The 23,699-nt window shown below is 34.8% G+C and overlaps 1 protein-coding gene across 3 annotated transcripts in view; it reads left to right on the forward strand.

Moving 5' to 3' along the window:
* TOGARAM1 (TOG array regulator of axonemal microtubules 1) overlaps positions 1-23,699 on the forward strand; it is an 82,096-nt gene that overhangs the window by 26,214 nt on the left and 32,183 nt on the right. For all 3 annotated transcript variants that reach the window (XR_007476030.1, XM_033428425.2, XM_049706883.1), the window contains exons 4-9: positions 548-853; positions 2,138-2,400; positions 4,375-4,607; positions 7,415-7,515; positions 11,153-11,305; positions 22,104-22,202. Coding sequence is in view for 2 of the 3 variants with exons in the window: in XM_033428425.2 (XP_033284316.2) it covers positions 548-853; positions 2,138-2,400; positions 4,375-4,607; positions 7,415-7,515; positions 11,153-11,305; positions 22,104-22,202 (1,155 nt within the window). In the remaining variant the exon portion in view is untranslated. The remainder of the gene's footprint in view (positions 1-547; positions 854-2,137; positions 2,401-4,374; positions 4,608-7,414; positions 7,516-11,152; positions 11,306-22,103; positions 22,203-23,699) is intronic.

The raw sequence follows: 23,699 nt of genomic DNA on the forward strand, positions 1-23,699 counted from the left end.
ATTTTTTTTCCTTTTTTCTTTTCTTTTTATTGTATCCATGTCAGAAGGTAGATGTTCGCTGAACCTATTTTGATAATCATTTTACAATGTGTGTGTGTATATATATATATATATATATATATATATATATCAAACCATCATGGTGTGTGCCTGAAAGTTACACAGTAATGTATGTCAACCATCTCTCAATAAAACTGGGAAAAAAATGGAAGGAGACTCATCCTATTAGTGTGATGATAAATAAAACATTGTGGTGCTAGTGCAAGAACAGACAAAAAGACTAAGGCAACCAATAAGAAGCACCTAAGAATAGACCTAAATATACATATGGGAGATTTATAGATGAAAGAGAATGTGTGGCTCAAAAAGTGGCACTGGGGAAACTGGACTATCTCTATAGCAGAAAGTTAAATTAGGTCTTTACCTCACATCATACAAAAATATAAATGCCAGATGGGATTAAAAACCTGAATGTGAAAAGCAAAAAAACTTAAAACTCTTAGAAGATGTGTATAAATAAATTACATTCTCTTTTGTTTTATTACAGTTTATGCTAGCCTAAATTTTGGCAGTAAGACACAGCAAACATTTGGTAGTCAGACAGAACGGACTTCATCATACTCTGGTCCAAATCCAAGTTCAGGAGGCTTCATTCTTCCATCCTATCCTCTCTCATCACCTCGAACTAGTCCAAAGCACACATCTCTTACTGTATCTCCAAAGAAGTCCCAAGATAATTCTGTTAATTTCTCAAATTCCTGGCCTCTTAGAAGCTTTGAAGGAGTTTCAAAGCCAAGTCCACAGAAAAAGCTTGTCAGCCAAAAGTCATCTGATCCTACAGGTATACATGATGGTAAAAATTAATACTTTGTTCAAATTTATTTGTATGTTCGAATAATTACTTTGAAGTTCGGGTTGTTAGATCTTTAAAAGCTGGTAAATTGTGTTTTATTTCTCTGAATTAGTAAATATTTAAGAAAATATTTAACAAAGTTAAATAGATCAAATGTGTAATATAAAATTCAATTGAAATTCTCATTTCTTTTTTTTTCTTATATTGGCACTTCAGAATCCTTTTTCGGAACTAAACAAATAATAATGCTTTATAAGGTATATGAACATGAACAGCCTGAGATCCTACTAACAAGTTTTAGCTTTACAAATATAAAATATAATTCATATATTTACTATAATGTCTAGTATTTATTCGACATTTATTGACTATTTACTCTCTGTTAAAATTATTTTGATGGTTTTTCTACTACTTGTTATTAACTAAAATATTCTTTTCTTAACAATAGCCCAGTCCAAAATTATAAAATTAGCATGTTAGCTTACTTAAGACAGATTCAGTCTCAAAATAAGAAGTCTTTTAAAGGCAAGCCCCATGTCCCAAATGCTTTCCTATCCCTAGCCCCTGAGATCAGATATTTCACCTTTAAACTACCCTACAACACAGATGTTCCAGTTTATAACCATAAGGTCAATTTATTGCATAGTCAGCTGATTTTATTACTTTCTCTTAGCACTGAGTGTTCATTCTCTTCTTTAATTTATTTCTGTATTTGTCTTTCCTCCAAAATCAGATATTGTATTGAAAGCTGAGACATTATTCAACTTGTTCTCCCTAGTGCCCAGTATTACTGCTTTGCACATAGTAGTCATTCAAGTGTTGCTTACATAGTTATATCAAGCCAGATAATTAACCCTTCTAGCTTATTACGGACTTTACAAGTATTAATCATGATGATGTGTATGAAGAAATTTCACGGAATTCCGTGGCGGTCCAGTGGTTAGGACTCCATGCTTTCACTGCCAAGGGCGCGGGTGCAATCCTTGGTCAGGGAATTAAGATGTCACAAGCCATGCGGCACAGCCGAAAAAAAAAAAAGATTCACTTGGTATATAATATTTTTATTTGATATGAAAGGATTTTGGGTGGTCCATTTTTGTATACTTTTTAGGGGACACTGATATTTTTATCTCAAGTAGCAATCTTTATTTCTAGTAAAATATAATGTGCTTTTTAATTTAAAAACACCTAATTCTAAACACTTGTGATTTTAACGCTATCGATAACTGTTTTTCAACTTGAAGTTGAAAAAAAAAAAGAATAAAATATGTCTTTTTCATGCAGGAGAAAATTCTCAAGAGAAACCTTCTCCAGTTCAACTTACACCTGCTTTGGTGAGATCACCATCTTCCCGACGAGGCTTAAATGGGACCAAGCCTGTACCTCCCATACCACGGGGCATCAGCCTTTTGCCTGATAAAGCTGATTTAAGTACAGTGGGACCCAAAAAGAAAGAGCCAGATGACATTTGGAAGAGTGAAAAAGATAGTCTTACAATTGATCTTTCAGAATTAAATATCAGGGATAAAGATTTGGATCAAGAAGAGGTTAGAACCAAATATTTTCAGTAATTTTTAAATGCTTGTAATTGTCTATAAATAATAGTTGTTATTTAAGGAAAAATCAAGTACTTTTTATCCCATAACATGGTGTCTTATTTGTAAAAATATTTTATGTTCACAATAGAAGACATGGAAACTATAGTGAAGTATTAAGAAGAAAATTCATCACACCAAATTCCACTACCCAGAATAATTTATCACTGTCACTCTAATGTCTTTCCTTCCAGTAATCTGTGCATATATTATTCCTTTTCAAATTAAAAGTACAGATAATATAGCAATATACCCATGCACTAACCCCTACCAAATGAACAATTTGTCGTTTTTGTTTCCTACTTTTTAAATAAATGAAACATAACATAGTTCCCTCCCCAATCCAGTTTCTCTTTCCTCTTCACTGAGGCACCACTGTTACCATTAGTTTGTGTTTTATGTACTTTTTATATTGCTATAGTAGTATTTTGATATATTTATAATGTACTCATATAATTGATTTTGGCTTATTTCTAGTCTTTTGCTATTGCAAACTATGCTGCAGTAAACATTCTTGAGCATGTCCCTTGTGCATATGTGCAAGTTTATGAAATTGACATTATATTGTATTTTTATCTTTGAATCCTAGATCACTCCATTTATACTATAAAAATGTATTGCCAATATGATAACTCTACATATTAATTATGCCAGAGAAGGGATGTGGCTGCTATGTTACTTTGGATTCAGAGCAGTATTTCCACAGATGCTTCCTTTTTATCATTTCAGTTTGCCTGATGTCAGTTTGAAAAGTGTTTTACATTAAATATGTAAACTGAAACACCCAGTGATGATATTTTGTGGTCTTATTTTAGCCTGTTTTTAAGACGTAAGGCATCATGTACTGATAGTTTGTTCAAAAAAAATTAATGCATATTCATTTAAAAAGCATTTCTTTAACATTAAGCATGTGTAAAACTAACTTATAAAGAATCAAAATTGGTTCTTAATGAATTAATTAGTCATTCCAACTTCTAATTGCTTGTAAAATCTTTTCTTGTTTTTTTCTTTTTGCTTTTGTTTTTCCAGTTATAGTCCAGTGGTACTATGAAGGGAATTTATTTACAGGAAACAAACTTACAGAAGAGGCATTTTCCTGTGTAACTCATAAATTTCATCTGATCCTACATATTGTCTTTTATGATAACTTAAAAATAGTCCTTTTAGTGGGTAATTGAAAGGGTAATTTCTTTTTTATAATTATTAGTAAATATAGGTGGATACTAATGTTTTTAGATATTCAACCTTCCAAGGATTTACTAGGGAAGTGGCTGTACTATCAAATCAACTATTAATTGTTATAATCAAAATATAAGCAAAACACAGCTTATGTATATTTCTGAGTTCCTTAATTTGTTCAAGGCTCTATTCCCAAACTTAATATATATGTGATAAAGATTTCTCCTCTGCATTTTTATAGATACTTGTCTTCAGAAGTTACATACAATGATCTGTTATTCTCTGAACTCTAACACTGGCAAGCTTGATGTAAACTTCAAATTTAGAAAGCTGATTACTTTTTGCTGACCTTCTCATAGAACTTCTAAATAGCCACATCAGCACACTATTGACCTAAGGTTAAATGGACCTCTGTGACTTTAACTGTGCTACTATCTGATTCAATGATTCACCTATGAATGAATTTTTACAATATATTAGTCGTTGTACCCAGTGCTGGAAGTACCATGGTGAATAATATCTTGAGATCCTTCCTCTTAAGGAACTTATAATCTAGGAAGTTGTTTATAAATAAATACCTGAGTGATGAAATCTGTATTTATACTATGTACAGATATGTTAACATCCATCTTGTTAGTATTGGATTGAAGAGTGGCTAGCTAGGTATAGTTATTGGAGTTTGAAATTTAAGGATAACTTTTACTTATATAATTATTTTGTAAAGTTAATTGTTTTAATTTTTTTTAGATGCAGAGCTCTCTTAGGTCCCTTCGTAATAGTGCAGCTAAGAAAAGAGCAAAACTGAGTGGCAGTACTTCTGATCTTGAAAGCCCTGATTCTGCAATTAAGCTCGATTTGACTGTGGACTCTGCATCTCGATCTTCCTCTCCAAACATCAGCTCTTACAGTGAAAGTGGAGTTTACAGCCAAGAATCTTTGACTTCTTCTCTGTCGACAACTCCCCAGGGGAAGAGAATAATGTACTTTATTTTTTGATATGTTAGATGAATTCTGATCTGTAATTTGTAGTCTGAAGCTCTAATATCATATTTAAAAAAAAAACTTTAAGACCATTTTCTAGTTTTTGAAACGTTGAAATACATTTAAAAGACAACAGAAAATTTACAGATATTACCTTGGTTGGCTTTGGTTTGGGGTGGTTGTGGAGAGACAGAGCACAACCCCAACTAAATTAATATAAATCCTAGTCCCAAAGCCCCACTTATTTTTATGCCTAAGATTTATTCTAATATTCCTTGTCCTTTAGCTCTTTTCTGTATCATTGACTCTGACGATTGACCAATAGCTGATATTACTGTTTTCGTTTAATGATTTTCGTTTAAAACTCAGCACCAGTTTCCTCTAATCGATGGATAAATTCCACCCAGCCATTACCCAACTATTTCTTATATTTTGTTATTCCATTATCTTGTGCGAGTTTAGGACTCCATGCAGTAGCTTTTGCAGCCCTCTCAGGAGTTTCCTTACCGCAGCAGTGCTAGAATTAGAGTCCTGGTCACCCCATACTGACAGCATAGCAATTGGACGAACTTTTCCAGATTACCTCAATAACCCTTTTTTTTTTGCGGTACGCGGGCCTCTCACTGTTGTGGCCTCTCCCGCTGCGGAGCACAGCTCCGGACGCGCAGGCTCAGCGGCCATGGCTCACGGGCCTAGCTGCTCCGCGGCATGTGGGATCTTCCCGGACTGGGGCACGAACCCGTCCCCCTCATCGGCAGGTGGACTCTCAACCACTGCGCCACCAGGGAAGTCCCCTCAATAACCTTTAAATCTTAAACAGTGATCCTACCTTGATTTCTGAAAATCTCTGTGACCCTATTCTAGAATTTTGGGGAATCCTTTCCCTCTTTATTGTATTTTATTTTATTTTTAAATTTTATTTTTTATTTTATATTGGACTATAGTTGATTTGCAGTGTTGTGTTTCAGGTGTATTCCTCTTTATTTTAGACAGAAACCTAGGAGTAGAATTACTAGGTCTTGGGTAGATGGACATTTAACTTTTTAAATAAGTGCTAAGCTGTTTTCTAAGATGCTTGTGCAATTTTATACTCCTGTCAGCAATGTATGAGAGTTCCAGTTGTTTTACATCCTTATTAACCTTTGGTGTTGTCAGTCTGTTTAATTTCATTTTCCTTTGATTTTATCCATACCATGTTTACATATAGAGGTAAATATTTAAAATCAAATTTAAATTATTTTTACTTAAGTGAACTAGAACCTCTAATAGGTAGAGATTACATAATCCAAGGAGAGATGATGTTCTGTTGAACATTAATGTAGAAGGGCGTTTTATTTCAGCAGTTCATAGAATTAAACTAAATTTTTGTGTCCCATTGTGAGAGGTTTGTCTCATTCCATGATTTCCTTCCCCACATTTTTTAGCTGAAACAGCAGCTTATTTTGCAGTTGGAAATATTTTATTACTGGAAATTCCTTTGTTGTAATTACCTGTGTAGAATAATGCAATATATTTACAAAATGAATTTGGAATGGCTATGTGGGCTGATGAAGTAATTATGTTTACATTAAGTTACCAGACATTTAAAATATATACATTTATCTCTTAGACCTAAAGTTTTTCCTTTATCTTACATGAATGTGAAATTCTATGTTACATACTCTTACAGTTTCAAGGTTCTGTAAGTAATCTGGAATGCAATTGGGAAGAAAAGTTCATTTTATATTGTTGATATAACATTTAGAATTCACTATTCGCAATATTGTTTCATAGAGTTATTCTCTTCAGATATTAAACTCCGTGAGAAAGGAATTCAGTATACCCTCATTTATGGACTGAATTATCTTTAATGAATTTACTATTTCCACATTTTATTTTATTAGTTTAAGAGCAATTATTCTCAACCAGCTTACATCCTGCCTTAAGAATCATGTCCAAAGAAAGTCACTACTACTTCTGCAGGGCTTTCATCCTTACGTGGGTTGGGAAGGAAAAATTATTGAGAACCACTTTTCTAGAGACTGAAGTATTTTCTTTCATCTAAGTCAAATACACTCAATATAAATGTAAATTGACAGTCATCTAGTCTAGAGAAATTACTCTTTTAAAATATTTAACATTGATTTCTCACTAGGTCAATTAACAAATATGCCTACCCAACTACTAAGAATTGTACTCCTTTGTAAAATCTCTTCTTGATAATATCCATCACTGACTTATTGGCATTTTAGCTCTTACTGATTTTAAACAGTTCCCTTTATGTACAGACTTAATATTCTTCAGTTTACTTTCTTTGTGAAATAAGGCCTGTAGGCCTTTATAAAGTCAAGAAAGTATAGCAAAAAATAGTCCATGAAGAAAGCGGCATTTGCTAAAACTCACTTGTTGCTGATCTCTTATAATATTATTAAGTCCCTATTTTTATATTATATATGAAGGTAGATAATATACTAGATGATTAGAATCATTTGGCTTAGTTCTGGAATGGACTGTCTTTGGGTCAGGTTTTTTTTTTTTTCCCCTTACCCAAAGGAAGATTAAACAGCACAAATTGTAGTGTCTTCATTTCCTTTGGTAATCCTCTCATGAATAATTAAGGATTGACCATATGTTGAAAAGGTTGGAAGTTCAAAAGGTGAAATAGGAATACCAATAAGAAATATTCTTAGCCATAGTTTATCATACTTGTTGCTGCCTCACTATCAAAGTTTAGTGAGTTAATAAAAGTATAGAGAATGTTTGATATAAGAATGCTGAATAGCTCTAGATCTTCAATGTTTATTGAAATTACTTTGTTTCATTGTAGGTCAGACATATTTCCAACATTTGGATCAAAACCTTGTCTAACAAAACTTTCTTCTGCAAAGAATAAGAGCTCTCAGGTAGCTGAACAAAGCCCCAGTGCAGGTATTCTATGACTGTTTTATAAATATGTTTTATAGAAAGTATGATTTTTAAATGATTAAAAAATGATGGCAAATGTATTTTAGATTTAGAATTTTTGTAATTACTAATTAAGACTAACCATCTTCTTAACTCCTTAAAAGGCCATTTTGGCAAGAATACTTACTATTCTTGGAAGAAAAAATACTTACCTGAATAATTGATACCCCTTTAAACCCATAAGTTACCCAGTCTGGCTCCTACACCAGGACATTTTGATTTAATTGATACAGAATGTGACCTGGCCATCAAAGTTTTTGAGAACTCTCTAGGTGCAGAATAGTTTAGAAACCACCGGGGGCCACAAAAGACAATTTCTTTTAAAAATAATATTTAGCTAGTGTAAATATCTTGTGTTAAGCATTTTGTAAACTAACCTGGAAATCACTAATTTATAACAGCAGTTCTTAGAAAATAGATTCAGGTATTAGTAATAAATTAGAAAAATATTTGAATTCTGATCAATTTAGGATGGGAACTGTATGTTCTTCTTTATGATTTGTAAAACTATTGAATTATGAATTAATTGTAGCAAGTTGGGATATGATATTTATTTTCGCATGATCTCAGTGTGAAAGTCCTAACAACCTTAAAGTTTACCTTATAATTACTTTCTTAGAAAGCTGTGTGTGTATCTAACTGTTTGCTAAGATTTTAAATTTCTTCCTCCTAAATATATCTTAATTTCATCCCTTTGTAATTCCCACTATCACTCTTACTCATTTTTTACTTAGCCGCCTAACATTTCTCTCCAGCTTCAGTCTCGTCCACTTACAATCCCTTTCCCATAATGCAAAACTGACTATATTGCCTAGCCTAAATTTATTCAGAGCATTCTTCTTTGATCAGAGCCGTGCAGACATCTCCAGCTTCATTTTCATTTCCTGCTTTGTATGTTGTGATCCATTTAAATCAAACCACCTTCAGTACCATTTCTATCTCTTTGCAGTTGCACGTACTGTTTCTTCTGGATGAACTCAAATCCACACCACACCCCATTCAGCTGTGAAAACAACTCAGTTGCTTTCTCTGGGAGGCCTTCCCAATTCACAAATAAAATTGATATTACCTCTTTTGTAATATCATTACATTTTGCACTGACATTTTTATAGTGGTATTGCACTATATAAGTAAAAAGTGTTTTACTTTTTTGGACTCTCAGATTCTTGATCCCCAGAGATTATTTACCCCTGATTGCCAACAAGTGCCTGTCATAATTATAAAAGCCCAACTCAGCTATGTGTGTCTGGTATACTGGCTTCCACAAAGCTTGTGTGTTAGACTAAGAGATAGTTATTCTAGTAGGCACAGGAAGGCAATGTATATGTGCTTTGGAGTCTGAAAGACTCTAGCTGGAATCCCAGTTTGATATTTTAATAATCATATTCTTGCTCTGTGAAAGTTAATTGCTTTGAAACTAGTTCCCTCATCTGATGATGTAAACCTTGAGAAGGGTAGTGAAGATCTAAGTATATAACATATATAAAGCACCTAGTACATAGTGGGCACTTGGTAAGTATTTGTTCTCCTAAAAGGGAAGACCCAAAGAAATATAATACATAAACTTATTCTTTAATTCTTTTTTAAGGCTGATTATCCTAATAAATTATTTATTACTTTACAAATAATTATATAAGTTTGAAGAGACACTTTGTTGCCAGGTTATATCTAGTTTATAAAAATGGAACCCTCTTTTGTAAGAATATTCTTGGAATTAGAGAAGGGTAGATTTAGAAAACCGAGATTTGAGTTTCCCTCTGACCCTAGTTGTATGACCTTGTGAGTCATTTAAATTTTAGTGGAGTGATAGGTCTTACAGTAATACACGCTTCTGTATGCGATGTTCAATGTTTCCCAAACTTGTTTAATAGTCAGTGTTTCTCAAACTTGCCTAATCCTAGGAATCACTAGGAATGCATATAACATACAGGTTTTGGGGCCTCACCTTATACCTACTGAATCAATCTTCAGAGTTAGAAATCTGCATTTTTAACAAATAAGTTAGGTATTTCTAGGATCAAGTTTTAGAAACACTATTATTGTATTTACTGTAAGATATTCTTGGTTAAATTTAATATGCTTCCAAAATGTTAAGTTGCTAATGGTTTAGGATTTTATAAATTTGGGTTTACATTTTTTGTTTCTTTGGGATAGGGTTTGTTTTGTTTTCAGTAAGCAAGTGATTTCTACAAGTTTATTGTTTAATTGGTGAAACATAAAAATGGTAATGCTCAGAATAAGGACTACCTAAACATAATTACGTAAAAATTATAAATTCATTCTGTCTTCACATCAGCATTTCCAGATTTCCACATAGATTCCACTACTACCTACTATAGCACATTGTGCTGAATTTCCTGAATGTTGTTTTAGCAAACTTTTTTCCTGTAGCTTTACGTTAGTATCAACTATTAGTAGAAAGCATTTCCATCCAAAGCCAATATCTTTATGAGGCTTACTTTATGAATTAACTATCAAAATTAAGAAGAATTTAGAAAGATATCCATGTTACACCCAGAAGGTCTCTATCATTTAATAGCAGATATTTTTTAAATCTTTCTCAATGAATCTGACTTAGTGCCCTATACTCTGCAGTACTCTCTAGCCCAGCGGCCACCAGCCACCTCCTCTCCCTGCTGTCCTGTTTTTATTAAAATACCCTCAACAGTATTAAAAACAAATTATATTTTATTGTTATTACTTAATGGTTTACATGGCAGCTATACATAAAAATGGATGGTGACTTAAATATATATTGCCTAGGATTTTCCATTTAGTAGTTTTGTGGTTTTAACAGCTGCAAAGTATTAGTATAGGGTGTTCAGTTTAAACATTCAAATGTAGATTAAAATTTTAGATATTTATTAAAAGGAGGCCTACATTAGGGTTTGATTTGTTTTTAACTAGGAATATAACATTTGTATATTTATGGTACACTAGTCCCTGTACTAATAACCCCTTTACATTTTCTTCATTCAATCCTCACAGAGGTTCTGGAAGAGCTACTACTATTATCCCCATTTTACAAATAAGCTTAAGTGTCTTGACCAGCTTCTGTCAGCAATTTAAGTGGCAGTGCTATGATTTAAAGCCAGGAAGCATAATTCCAGATTCTGAGCTCCTTTCCTATATAGTTTATTGCCTCACAATCCAGACCATGAGAGTGGGAGAAAAGAGAGAAATGGAGAATATAGGCCTCTCTCAGGAAGCAGTTCAAAAATTCTAGATTTAAAAAAATTCTGTTTTGCTGTAAAGTGTCATTTAAACATTAAATGCCTGTCATGTTTTTAAAATATATATATTTGATTATCTCTTTCAAACATTGAATTTTGTATTTCATTGTAATTTTAAAGCCTCTTTTATAAAATGTGATAGTATGGCTTATAATAAATATTCTGATCTGCTAGTAAGGTAAAAAGTATTATAAAAATTTTAAATAAGATAAAACTTTAAAAAATTACTGTAATGTTATAATTTTTAATATTATGTTATTGAACCTTTTTAAAGGTTTAGAAGCCAAGATAGATTTAGAGAAGAGCTATGTACCTATGGTATTACATCATTCAAATAAATATTTTTATGTATTTTATTTATTTTATAGGGATTACAACATCCAATGTAAGCATAATTGGTCAACGTGTGAACTATGGGTTTGGATGTGGTGATTTTGAAGATGATAGGCCACATGACATTTCACCTAGTGTTTTAAAAATACAAAATAAGGAACACCCAAGACATTATAAGCATACAAAAGGTTAGTAAATTTCATAAGTTCATTTTTAAGATTCAGTGTCTCTCTGTAAGCATGCCAATAAAGAAAAACTAACTGAGGTCTCAGTTTTGAGATTTTTCTTCTTACCCTTCTGCTGCTGTGTTGTTGTTTGAATAATTTTGCCAAATAGGAGAACACATAGGTTCACATATTAATTTATGGTTTTGTCTGAGGAGCCAATGCAGGGAAGCTGTTACCCAAGAGGTTAAAACTAGGGTTTCCCTGCTGACCTTTAGCCCCAGGATACACACACGCATACACACACATACAGACATTTTACCATTAAAATGCAACGGAGAAATCATGTGAACAAAAGACTCCTAGGTGCCTACTTAGGTTGTAACTATGGAGTAAAACTGTGGAAACAGGAATATAATTTCCCTGTGGTAGAACCTGGGAAGCTTCCTTGTTATCACTAACCATTGTTAATAATTTACATTCCTTTTTTTTTTTTTTTTAAACTTAGTAGCAAGCAGCACTTCTGTGACTGCTCTGTTTTTTTCAGAGATCCTATTTCAGCTGCATTTAAATTTTTTTCCTCAGGGTAAAGAGGAAGTGATTTTGTTTTGTTGTTGTTGTTGTTTTTTACTATTGGGGTATAGTTGCTTTACAATGTTGTGTTAGTTTCTGCTGTACAATGAAGTGAATCAGCTGTATGTATACATATATCCCCTTCCTCTTGGACCTCCCTCCCACCCATCTAGGTCGCCACAGAGCACCAAGCTGAGCTCCCTGTGTTATACAGCAGGTTCCCACTAGCTATCTGTTTTACACATGGTAGTGTATATATGTCAATCCCAATCTCCCAATTCATCCCACCACCCCTTCCTCCTTCCCCCATGTCCACACGTCCATTCTGTACGTCTGTGTGTCTATTCCTGCCTTGCAAATAGGTTAATATGTACCATTTTTCTAGATTCCACATATATGCATTAATATATGGTATTTGTTTTTCTCTTTCTGACTTACTTCACTCTGTATGACAGACTCTAGGTCCATCCACCTCACTGCAGATAACTCAATTTCGTTCCTTTTTTATGGCTGAGTATATTCCATTGTATATATATACCGCATCTTCTTTATCCATTCGTCTGTCAATGGACATTTAGGTTGCTTCCATGTCCTGGCTATTGTAAATAATGCTGCAGTGAACATTGGGGTGCATGTGTCTTTTCGAGTTATAGTTTTCTCCAGATATATGTCCAGGAGTGAGATTGCTGGATCATATGGTAGCTCTATTTTTAGCTTTTTAAGGAACCTCCATACTGTTCTCCATTGTGGCTGTATCAATTTACATTCCCACCAACAGTGCAAGGGGTTCCCTTTTCTCCATACCTTCTCCAGCATTTATTGTTTTTTTGATATTGAGCTGCATGAGCTCTTTGTATATTTTTTGAGATTAATCCATTGTCAGTTGCTTCATTTGCAAATATTTTCTCCCCTTCTGAGGGTTGTCTTTTCGTCTCGTTTATGGTTTTCTTTGCTGTGCAAAAGCTTTTAAGTTTCATTAGGTCCCATTTGTTTATTTTTGCTTTTAGTTTTGTTATTCTAGGAGGTGGGTCAAAAAACAAAGAGGGAGTGATTTTGAAGGGTATAAATATTTCAATAGAGTAAATAGAAGTCACCTGTATTTAAGCATTGTGACCTATCAGTAAAGGTAAGGAGCTGTCATTTTTTTGTGTGTAGCAATCTTGGTTATCGTAAGGTCAACTTCTCTTGTTTCTGGTCACCTTAAGTCATACATGTGCAGGTAATCAGGCATTTTAGACATGTATATTTTTTGTGGAGCTAACACAAATTCAGTAAGAGGGAACTTGATTAGAAACCTTTTGTGTTTTGTTGTTGTTGTTTTTGTTTTTTTGGTAAATTTCTTAAAATTTAATCCTTAATATAATTCATAGTATCTGTTCTTTTTAGGAGAGATCATTTGTCCATTGTTTTTACAAAAGAGAATGACAGGGTTTTTTCATATTTACATACATATTTTATTTCTTATATAAAAAAATCAAATGTAAAAATACTTTTCTTCCTAAAGGTAATATAATTTAATTGTTTTTAAATAATTGCTGAATATGTTCATTTACTGCCAGTGGCTTTTTTTGTTTTGGACAACAGACTCATAAAAATATTTGTATCTTTGATCAATAGTTAATTCTATTCCAGAAAATTACTTCACACTCACACTTCCAACTCTAAACCAAACATATACTAGGTCTATCTGGCCAACAAGAATAAATATGTTCAAGACCAAACTTACCTTCCTTTCTGGACCTGCTCCTCCTCCTCTTTTATCTATTTTTATTAGCAGCATTACCATTTTCCCAGTTACGGAGACTTAAAACTTTACAGTCATCTTTTCTACTTCTCCTTATCCTCCAAGTTCAGGCAGTGACCAATCTTACCAATTCTTTTCAGTTTAATTTGGGCTTTCATTACTTCTTCCCTGGATAATTACAGTAGCCTTGTGTAAGACATTTTATCACTTATTTTCAGTTCTTTTTAATTAAGGCTACATACTCTTGCAGAATTATCTTTCTAAGGTACAGTCATCATCTCTTCCATACTCAAAGCCTTGAGTGGTTTTCACAGAATAAATTTCCTACTCTGTAGCATAATTTTTAAGACCCTTAATAATCTTGCCTCAGCTTACCTTTCTTGAATTACCTCTCACTATACTTCTTTTCATGCCCAATGCTCTAGAATTCTTAATACTAGAAGTTTTCTTGGTTTGTATGTACAGTCTTCATTGATGCCCTTTCCTAATCTTAATGTGTCCAGATCATGTCTGTTTTTTGAATATGGCTAAAAGCCATTTCTTTAGGAAGCTTTCCCCATGTTTCTGGTGTGGAGTAGTATAAGATAAAGTTAAGATACTGTCATCTTTATATCCCTATTATGCTTTGTATATAATGGTGTTCATGCCACATGTTAAATGAATGGAGTGGTGATGAGCCAACCAAAACTAATAGTGTGGCCTTGGGCACAATCAGACAAAACTTGCATCCTCAAATAATCAGGTTAAAGTAAATATTGAGTGCAGTGCTAAAAGGAATAAAAAAACTTCCAAAAGAAATATTGGCAATGAGTGGCAAATGTGAATGGATTCCTTTTACAAGAAACTTCAGACTTTTTTAGGATTAGCTCTCAGAACCACCTCTTCTTCCTTTTCTCTGCTGGTTGTCCCTTTGAACCTGCCCATTTTCTAGCATATTAACCTGGAGCCCCAATTAATGATTTGAGAAAGTGATTAAGATGGATGCTTGGAGTGTTAGCAAACTAGATTCCATGAGTTAATATTTTCTCTTTCTCTGTTTGAATGAATGGGACAGAAATAACAACAAAAAAAGATTATATAAGGATAGTTCATATGCAAAAAATCTTTTAAGCATATTTTTTCTTTATATGTTAGAATTGAGATTTGAGCAATATTTCTTTCAGTAATTCTTTGCTTAGAAGAAACTGTAGGGTAAAAAGTAAAAGTAACATTAAAAATGATGTTATGATCGCTGCTCATTAATTATTTCCAGTTCTCCTTTTGGCTAATCAGCAGGAATACACTTCTCTGACCCTTTGCAGTTAGATGATCACATGAGTTTCTTTAACCAATGAAACGTAATCAGAAGTGGCATGTGGGTAGAAGGGCTTTAGAACAGGTTCATGATTCTCTTTTTCCATCTTCCTCCTGCCACTATGATTCTGACGTTCTAGGTGATGAACCCTGGTCCTTGAGTAAGGATTATATGGAGCAGAACCTCTCCCCTGTTTCAAGAATGAATATTATATGATTGAAAAAAAAAGCTTTGTTTTGTTAAGGTAAAAATAAAAACAACCAAAAAATGGTGTTATGTCAGCCTCTCTTATAAATGAAATTAAGCTACTTAAATATGTTTTTTATGTGTTTCCTCATGAGATTTGTCTAATTATCAATCATCTCTTAATAGTTTATGTATAGATTTTATGTTTGTGAACTATTGTGGAGCAAATTGTTCCATTTACTGAGATTTGTTTCTCTTTGTCACCAAACACTTTTTGGGGCTACCTGATGTTTCTGTCAGTTGACCCTAAATTAATTATATTTTGCTTTCCATTTTTTCTGCCTTATAACATTCATCTAACATTTATTGAGCACCTACTATGTGCCAAGCACTGTACTAACGGTCTCTGGAAAAGAATGATAATCAAAACTAGACATAGATGCTATTCCCATAGAGCTTACAGTCTAGTAGGAGAGAGGATAATTAAATAATCACAAACTGAGCTAGAAGTTAACCTAGGAAAGTACAGATTGCTGTAAAATTGACTTGATCTGTTCCTGGGGGTTAGACGCTTTCCTTCAAAGTTATCCTTTTGTTGGTTGATTATCATGTGGTGATTATTTTCTTGTATATCTTTTCCACTCTCTTTTTTTGGCTGTGTCAGGTCTACATTGTTGCACTTGGGCTTTCTCTAGTTGTGGCAAGTGGGGACTACTCTTCGTTGCAGTGCATGGGCTTCTCATTGCAGTGGCTTCTCTTGTTGCAGAGCATGAGCTCTAGGCATGCAGGCTTCAGTAATCGTGGCACGTGGGCTCAGTAGCTGTGGCTCGCAGACTCTAGAGCACAGGCTCCGTAGTTGTGGCACACGGGCTTAGTTGCTCTGTGGCATGTGGGATCTTCCTGGACCAGGGCTCAAACCCATGGCCCCTGCATTGGCAGAAGGATTCTTAACCACTGCACCACCAGGGAAGTGCCATCTTTCCCACTCTTAACCTTGGCATGTATAAACTCCTTAAGTGTTTAAAGGTTTCTTTTCTCTCTAGTGCCTAGTCTGAACTAGGTTTCTTTTTTTAATTGAAATATAGTTGATTTACAATATTGTATTAGTTTTACATATATAGCAAAGTGATTCAATTATATATATTTTTTTCAGATTATTTTCCATTATAGGTTATTACAAGATATTGAATATAGTTCCCTGTGCTATAAAGTAAATCCTTGTTGCTTATCTATTTTATGTATAGTAGTGTGTGTATGTTAATCCCATACTCCTAGTTTATTCCTCCCTTCCCTCCCATTTCTATTTGGTAACCAGAAGTTTGTTTTCTATGTCTGTGAGTCTGTTTCTGATTTGTATATGGATTCATTTATATTATTTTTTATATTCCACATAGAGTGATAGCATATAATATTTGTTTTTCTCTTTCTGACTTATTTAGTATGATATTCTCTGGATCAATCCATGTTGCTGCAAATGGCAATATTTCATTCTTTTTTATGGCTGAGTAATATTCCATTGTGTATGTGTATATATGTATGTATGTATACATATATATATATAATATATACATATACATCACATCTTCTTAAACCAGTCATCTGTTGATGGGCACTTGTGTTTTTTCCATGTCTTGACTATTGTAAATAGTGCTGCTGTGAACATTAGGGTGCATGTATCTTTTCAAAGTAGTGTTTTCATTTTTTTCTGGATATATACCCAGGAGCGGAATTGCTGGATCATGTAATAGTGTTTTCCATAATGGTTGCACCAATTTACAGTCCCACCAACAATGTACAAGTGTTCTCTTTTCTCCACCTCCTCTCCAGTATTTATTACTTGTAGACTTTTTGATAGTAGCCATTTTGACCGGTACCTTGTTGTGATTTTGATTTGCATTTCTCTAATACTTAGCAATATTGAGCATCTTTTCATGTGCCCATTGGCCATCTGTACGTCTACTTTGGAGACATGTCTGTTTAGGTCTTCTGCCCATTTTTTGAGTTTGTTTTTCTGATACTGAATTTTATGAGCTATTTGTATATTTTGGATATTAACCCTTGTTGGTCACATCAATTGCAAATATTTCCTCTGATTCCCTAGGTTGTCTTTTCATCTTGTTTATGGTTTCCTTTGCTATGCAAAAGCTTTTAAGTTTGATTAGGTCCCATTTGTTTATTTTTGCTTTTATTTCTTTTGCCTTGGGAGACTGATCTAAGAAAACATTAGTACAATTTATGTTTGAGAATGTTTTGCCTGTGTACTGTTCTAGAAGTTTTATGGTGTCATGTCTTACGTTTAGGTCTTTATGGGTTTATTTTTGAATATGGTGTGAGGTAGTGTTCTAATTTCATTAATTTACATGTAGCTGTCCAGCTTTTCCAACACCACTTGCTGAAGAGGCTGAGAAATTCTCAAACATAGAGAAGGAAACAGATATCCAGGTACAGGAAACACAGAGGGTCCCAAACAAGATGAACCCAAACACCCACACCAAGACATATAATTAACATGGAAAAAGTTAAGGAGAGGATTCTAAAGACAGCAAGAGAAAAACAAAGAGTCAAAGAGTCAGTTACAAGGGAACCTCCATAAGGCTATCAGCTAATTTCTCTGCAGAAACTTTGCAGTCCACAAGGGAGTGGCATGATATATTCAAAGTCCTGAAAGGGAAAAACCTACAACCTAGGATACTCTACCCAGCAAGTTTATCACACAAATCAAAAACATACATAGATTCACAAAAACCAAAAAGAAAGGAACTCCAACATAATACACAATCATCAAACCACAAAAGGGAAAACAAAAGGAAGAAATGAACAAAGAAGAACTACAGAATCAACTGGGAAACAAGGTTTAAAATGGCAATAAGTACATACCTATTAATAATCACTTTAAATATCAATGGACTAAATACTCCAATCAAAAGACACTGAATGGGGGCTTCCCTGGTGGCACAGTGGTTGAGAGTCCGCCTGCCAATGCAGGGGACACGGGTTCGTTCGCCAGTCCGGGAAGATCCCACATGCCGCGGAGCGGCTGGGCCTATGAGCCATGGCTGCTGAGCCTGCGCATCCGGAGCCCGTGCTCCGCAACAGGAGAGGCCACAACAGTGAGAGGCCTGCGTACCGCAAAAAAAAAAAAAAAAAGACACTGAATGGCAGATTGGATAAAAACACAAGAACCTACAATATGCTGCCTACAAGAGACTCACGTTAGAGCAAAGAACACATAAAGATTGAAAGTGAGGGGATGGAAAATGATATTTTATGCAGATGGAAATAACAAGAAAGTGGGAGTAGCAATACTCATATCAGACACAATAGACTTTTTTTTTCTTTTTTAATAAATCTTTGTTGGAGTATAATTGCTTCACAATACTGTGTTAGTTTTTGTTGCACAACAAAGCAAATCAGCCATATGCATACACATGTCCCCATATCCCCTCCCTCATGAACCTCCCTCCCATCCTCCCTAACCCACCCCTCTAGATCATCGCATAACACCGAGCTCATCTCCCTGTGCTATGCTGCTGCTTCCCACCAGCCAACTATTTTACATTCAGTAGTGTATGTATGTTGATGCTATTCTCACTTCACCCCAGGTTTGCCCTCCCACCCCATGTCCTCAAGTCCATTTTCTAAAGACAAAATAGACTTTAAAACAAAGTTCATAAAGAAAGACAAAGAAGGACATTATATCATGATAAAAGGATCAATACAAGAAGAGGATATTACTCTCATTAACATATATGTACTCAGTATAGGAGCACCTAAATACACTATATAAAACAAATACTAACAGACATGAAGAGAGAAACTGACAGGAATACAATAATACTAGGAGACTTTAACACCCCACTGAGATCAATGGACAGATTTCCAGACAGAAAGTCAATAAGGGAACAGAGATCCTAAGTGATGCAATAGACCAGTTGGACTTAATTGATATCTATAGAACACTACATTGATAAAACCCAGAATACACATTCTTTTCAAGTGCCCATGGAACATTCTCTGCAATAGATGACATACTAGGTCACCAAACAAGCCTCAACAAATTTAGGAGGATAGAAATTATTTCAAGCATCTTTTCTAACCACAATGGTATGAAACTGTAGAAATCAGCCACAGAAAGAAAAATAAGAAAAAAACCCATCACATGGATACTAAGCAACATGGAAGTAAAAAACCAGTGGGTAAACGATGAAACCAAGGAGGAAATCAGAAAATACCTCAAGACAAGTGACAATGAAAATACAACTTTACAAAATCTATGGGTTGTAGCAAAAGCATTTCTAAGAGGGAAGTTTATAGCGATACAGACATTCCTCAAGAAACAAGAAAAATCTCAAATAACCTAACCTACCACCTAAAAGAACTAGAAGAAGAAGGACAAACAAAACCCAAAGCCAGCAGAAGGAAGGAAATAAATAAATATCAGAGAGGAAATAAATAGAGATCAAAAAAAATAAAAAGATCAATAAAACCAAGAGCTGTTTTTTTTGTTTGTTTTTAAGATAAACAAAATTGACAAACCTCTAGCCAGGCTCACCAAGAAGAAAAGAGAGAGGACCCCAAAAAAACATAAGAAGGTAAAGAGAAATAACAACTGATACCACAGAAATACAAAAACTCATGAGAATACTATGAAGAGTTATATGCCAACAAATTGGACAAATTTTTAGAAATATACAGCCTGCCAAAATTTAGTCAGGAAGAAACATATTTTGAACAGACTGATCACTAGAAGTGAAATAGAATCTGTAATTTAAAAAGCTCTCTGCAAGCAAAAATCTCAGACCAGACAGCTTCACTGGGAAATTCTACCAAACATACAAGACCTTACACCTATCCTTCTCAAACTATTCCAAAAGATTGAAGAGGAGGGAACACTCCCTAATTCATTCTATGAAGCCACTGTCACCCTGATACCAAAACCAGACAAAGACATTAAGAAAAGAAAATTACAGATCAATATGTTTCATAAACATAGATGTACAAATCCTCAACAAAATATTAGCAAATATTTTTTGATTTGGTCCAGTGGTTAAGAATCCACCTTCTAATGCAGGGGACGTGGGTTCGATCCCTGGTCGGGGAACTAAGATCCCACATGCCATGGGGCAGCTAAGCCCGTGCGCCACAGCTACTGAGCCCACACGCTCTAGAGCCCATGAGCCACAACTAGAGAGCCTGCTTGCTGCAACTACTGAGCCCGCGCACTCTGGAGCCCATGCGCCACAACTAGAGAACCTTTGTGCCGCAGCTACTGAGCCTGCACACTCTAGAGCCTGCGTGCTGCAATGAAAGATCCCATGTGCCGCAGCAAAGATCCTGTGTGCCACAACTAAGACCCAATGCAGCCAAATCAATCAATCAATCAAAAAAGAAAACTTTCCAAAATATTAGCAAACTGAATCCAACAATACGTAAAAAGGATCATACATCACGATCAAGTTGGATTCATTTTAGGGTCACAAGGATGGTTCATCATAATAAATCAATCAATGTGATATATCAATACTACATCAACAGGAAGCCATATGATCATCGCAATAGATGCAGAAAAAGTATTTGATAAAATTCAGCATCCATCCATGGTAAAAACTCTCACCCAAGTGGGTATAGAGGGAACATATCTCAAAAGCCATTTACAGCAAACCCACAGCCAACATAATACTCAATGGTGAAAAGCTAAAAGCCTTCCCACTAAATTCAGGAACAAGACAAGGATACCTGCTCTCACCACTTCTATTGAGCATAGTATTGGAAGCATTCAGACAAGAAAAAGAAACAAAAGGTATCCAAATCAGAAGGGAGGTGGTAAAACTGTCCCTATTGGCAGATGACATGATACTCTATATAGGGACCCCTAAAGACTCCACACAAAAATTATTAGAACTAATAGATGAATTCAGCAAGGTAGCAGGATACAAGATTAATATACAGAAATCTGTTACATTTTTTTACAGTAACAATGAAATATCAGAAAGAGGTTAAAAAAAAATCCCATTTAAAATCACGTCAAAAAAAAAAAAATACTGGACTTCCCTGGTGGTTCAGTGGTTAAGACTCTGCACTCCCAATGCAGGGGGCATGAGTTCGATCACTGGGGGGGGAACTAAGATCCCACATGCCTCATGGTGTGGCAAAATGAAGAAATGAAATGAGTGAAAAACCTATATGCTGAAGACTCCAAAACATTGATAAAGGAAATTGATGATGATTTTAAGAAATGGAAAGCTATCCCGTGCTCTTGGATTGGAAGAGTTAATGTTTAAAAGTTAATACTACCCAAAGCAAACTATACAGATATAATGTGATCCCTATCAAAATACGCATGGCATTTTTCACAGAACTAGAACAATAATACTAAAATTTATATGGAATCACAAAACACCCAGAATTGCCAAAGCAGTCCTGAGGAAAAAAGAATGAAGATGGAGGCATATCCCTTTGAGACTTCAAACAATACTGCAGCACTACAGTAAACAAAACAGCGTGGTATTTGCACAAAAACAGACATATAGATCAATGGAACAGAATAGAGAGCTCAGAAATAAACCCATGCACCTACAGTCAATTAATCTATGACAAGGGAGGCAAGAATATACAATGGACAAACCAGATATTCTAATTATAAATATTTATTGAGTTGGGCTTCCCTGGTGGCGCAGTGGTTGAGAGTCTGCCTGCCGATGCAGGGGACACAGGTTCGTGCCCCGGTCCGGGAAGATCCCACATGCCGCGGAGTGGCTGGGCCCGTGAGCCATGGCCGCTGAGCCTGCGTGTCTGGAGCCTGTGCTCCGCAACGGGAGAGTTCACAACAGTGAGAGGCCTGCGTACCGCAAAAACAATAAATAAATAAATAAATAAATAAATATTGAGTTAATGAATATGCGTAAATATATAAATTGTAAATTCTTTGTATGAAGTTAGTTTTCAGTTTTAAAAGATCATGTTATGATATCCTGAAATACTATATAAATATGTATTTTTTAATGTGGGTTTTTTTGTTTCTTTAGGATTTACAGGGTCATCATCAAATTTCCACCAAATTTCCAGTTTTGACTTCATGTCTACAAATACCTTATCAGAAGACTCAGTAGTAGTTGTTGGAAAAGGTATTTCAAAGTTTTTTAGCTTTTAATTGAATATGTTCTTCACGTATAAGCAAAGCATATCAATAAAGAATAGAGAAGAGTGTGATTCAGGTGTTGAATAGAACTTTCTTTTTAAAAAATCGTTAAATTGAAAGAATTAAAAGTGAATACATAACATGACATTTCTATCCTCTAATGAAACAACAGTAAATTCATGTCAGTAATTTTCAGAGATGTATTATGTGACAGGTGGAGTTTAGGTACTTCTAAGACACTTTTAGGATAGCTTAGACCATTTTACCACAGTTTAAATTCAAATAGTAGTCCTTATTGATCGACTTTGTCATCAATATAAATTAATATAATTGTATTGTCTCCCATGCAAAGACTAGACAAATCTTAATTAATATCTCTTATATATTTTAGGGGAGTTAGGAAACCTTTGAACAACATATTTGCAAATATCCTTTAAAACTAGCGTTTTTTTCCCCCAACTTTATTGAGGTATAATTGACAAATAAAATTGTAAGATATTTAAAGTGTACAGTGTGATGATTTGATATCCATATACATTGTGAAAGGATTTCCCCATCAAGTTCATTAACACAACCCAGCTAGATTCCTTTTTAATTTTTTAATTAAATTTTATTTTTTAATTAAATTAAAATTAATTTAAGTTAAAATTTAATTTAAATTTCAATTTAATTTTAGTTTAATTTTAATTTCAATTCTAGTTGAGAAACTAGAATATGATGATAGACATTGAGGGTGTACATCTTATTTTTGGTAAATAGAATGAAATGCTCAGAAAGCTTTCCTAACTTCTTTGCTTGATAGAGTCTTATTAAGTTAATTTAAGACCCTCCTCAGGGCTTCCCTGGTGGCACAGTGGTTAAAATCACGTTAAGAATCCACCTGCCAACGCAGGGGACATGGGTTCAAGCCCTGGTCCGGGAAGATCCCACATGCTGCAGAGCAACTAAGCCCATGCGCCACAACTACTGAGCTTGTGCTCTAGAGCCCACGAGCCACAACTACTGAGCCCATGTGCCACAACTACTGAAGTCCGCGTGCCTAGAGCCTGTGCTTTGCAGCAAAAGAAGCCACTGCAATGAGAAGCTCACACACTGCAACGAAGAGTAGGCCCCGCTTGGGCTTCCCTGGTGGTGCAGTGGTTGAGAATCTGCCTGCTAATGCAGGGGACACGGGTTCAAGTCCTGGTCTGGGAGGATCTCACATGCCACGGAGCATCTAGGCCCATGAGCCACAACTACTGAGCCTGTGTGTCTGGAGCCTGTGCTCCGCAACAAGAGAGGCCGCGATAGTGAGAGGCCCGCACACCACGATGAAGAGTGGCCCCCGCTTGCCACAACTAGAGAAAGCCCTCGCACAGAAACGAAGACGCAACACAGCAAAAATAAATAAAATAAATTAATAAACTCCTACCCCCAACATCTTCTTTAAAAAAAAAAAAAAAAGAGTAGCCCCCGCTCGCCGCAACTAGAGAAAGACCACACG

This window comes from Orcinus orca, chromosome 2 (assembly GCF_937001465.1).
Source record: "Orcinus orca chromosome 2, mOrcOrc1.1, whole genome shotgun sequence".
Lineage (NCBI taxonomy): Eukaryota > Metazoa > Chordata > Mammalia > Artiodactyla > Delphinidae > Orcinus > Orcinus orca.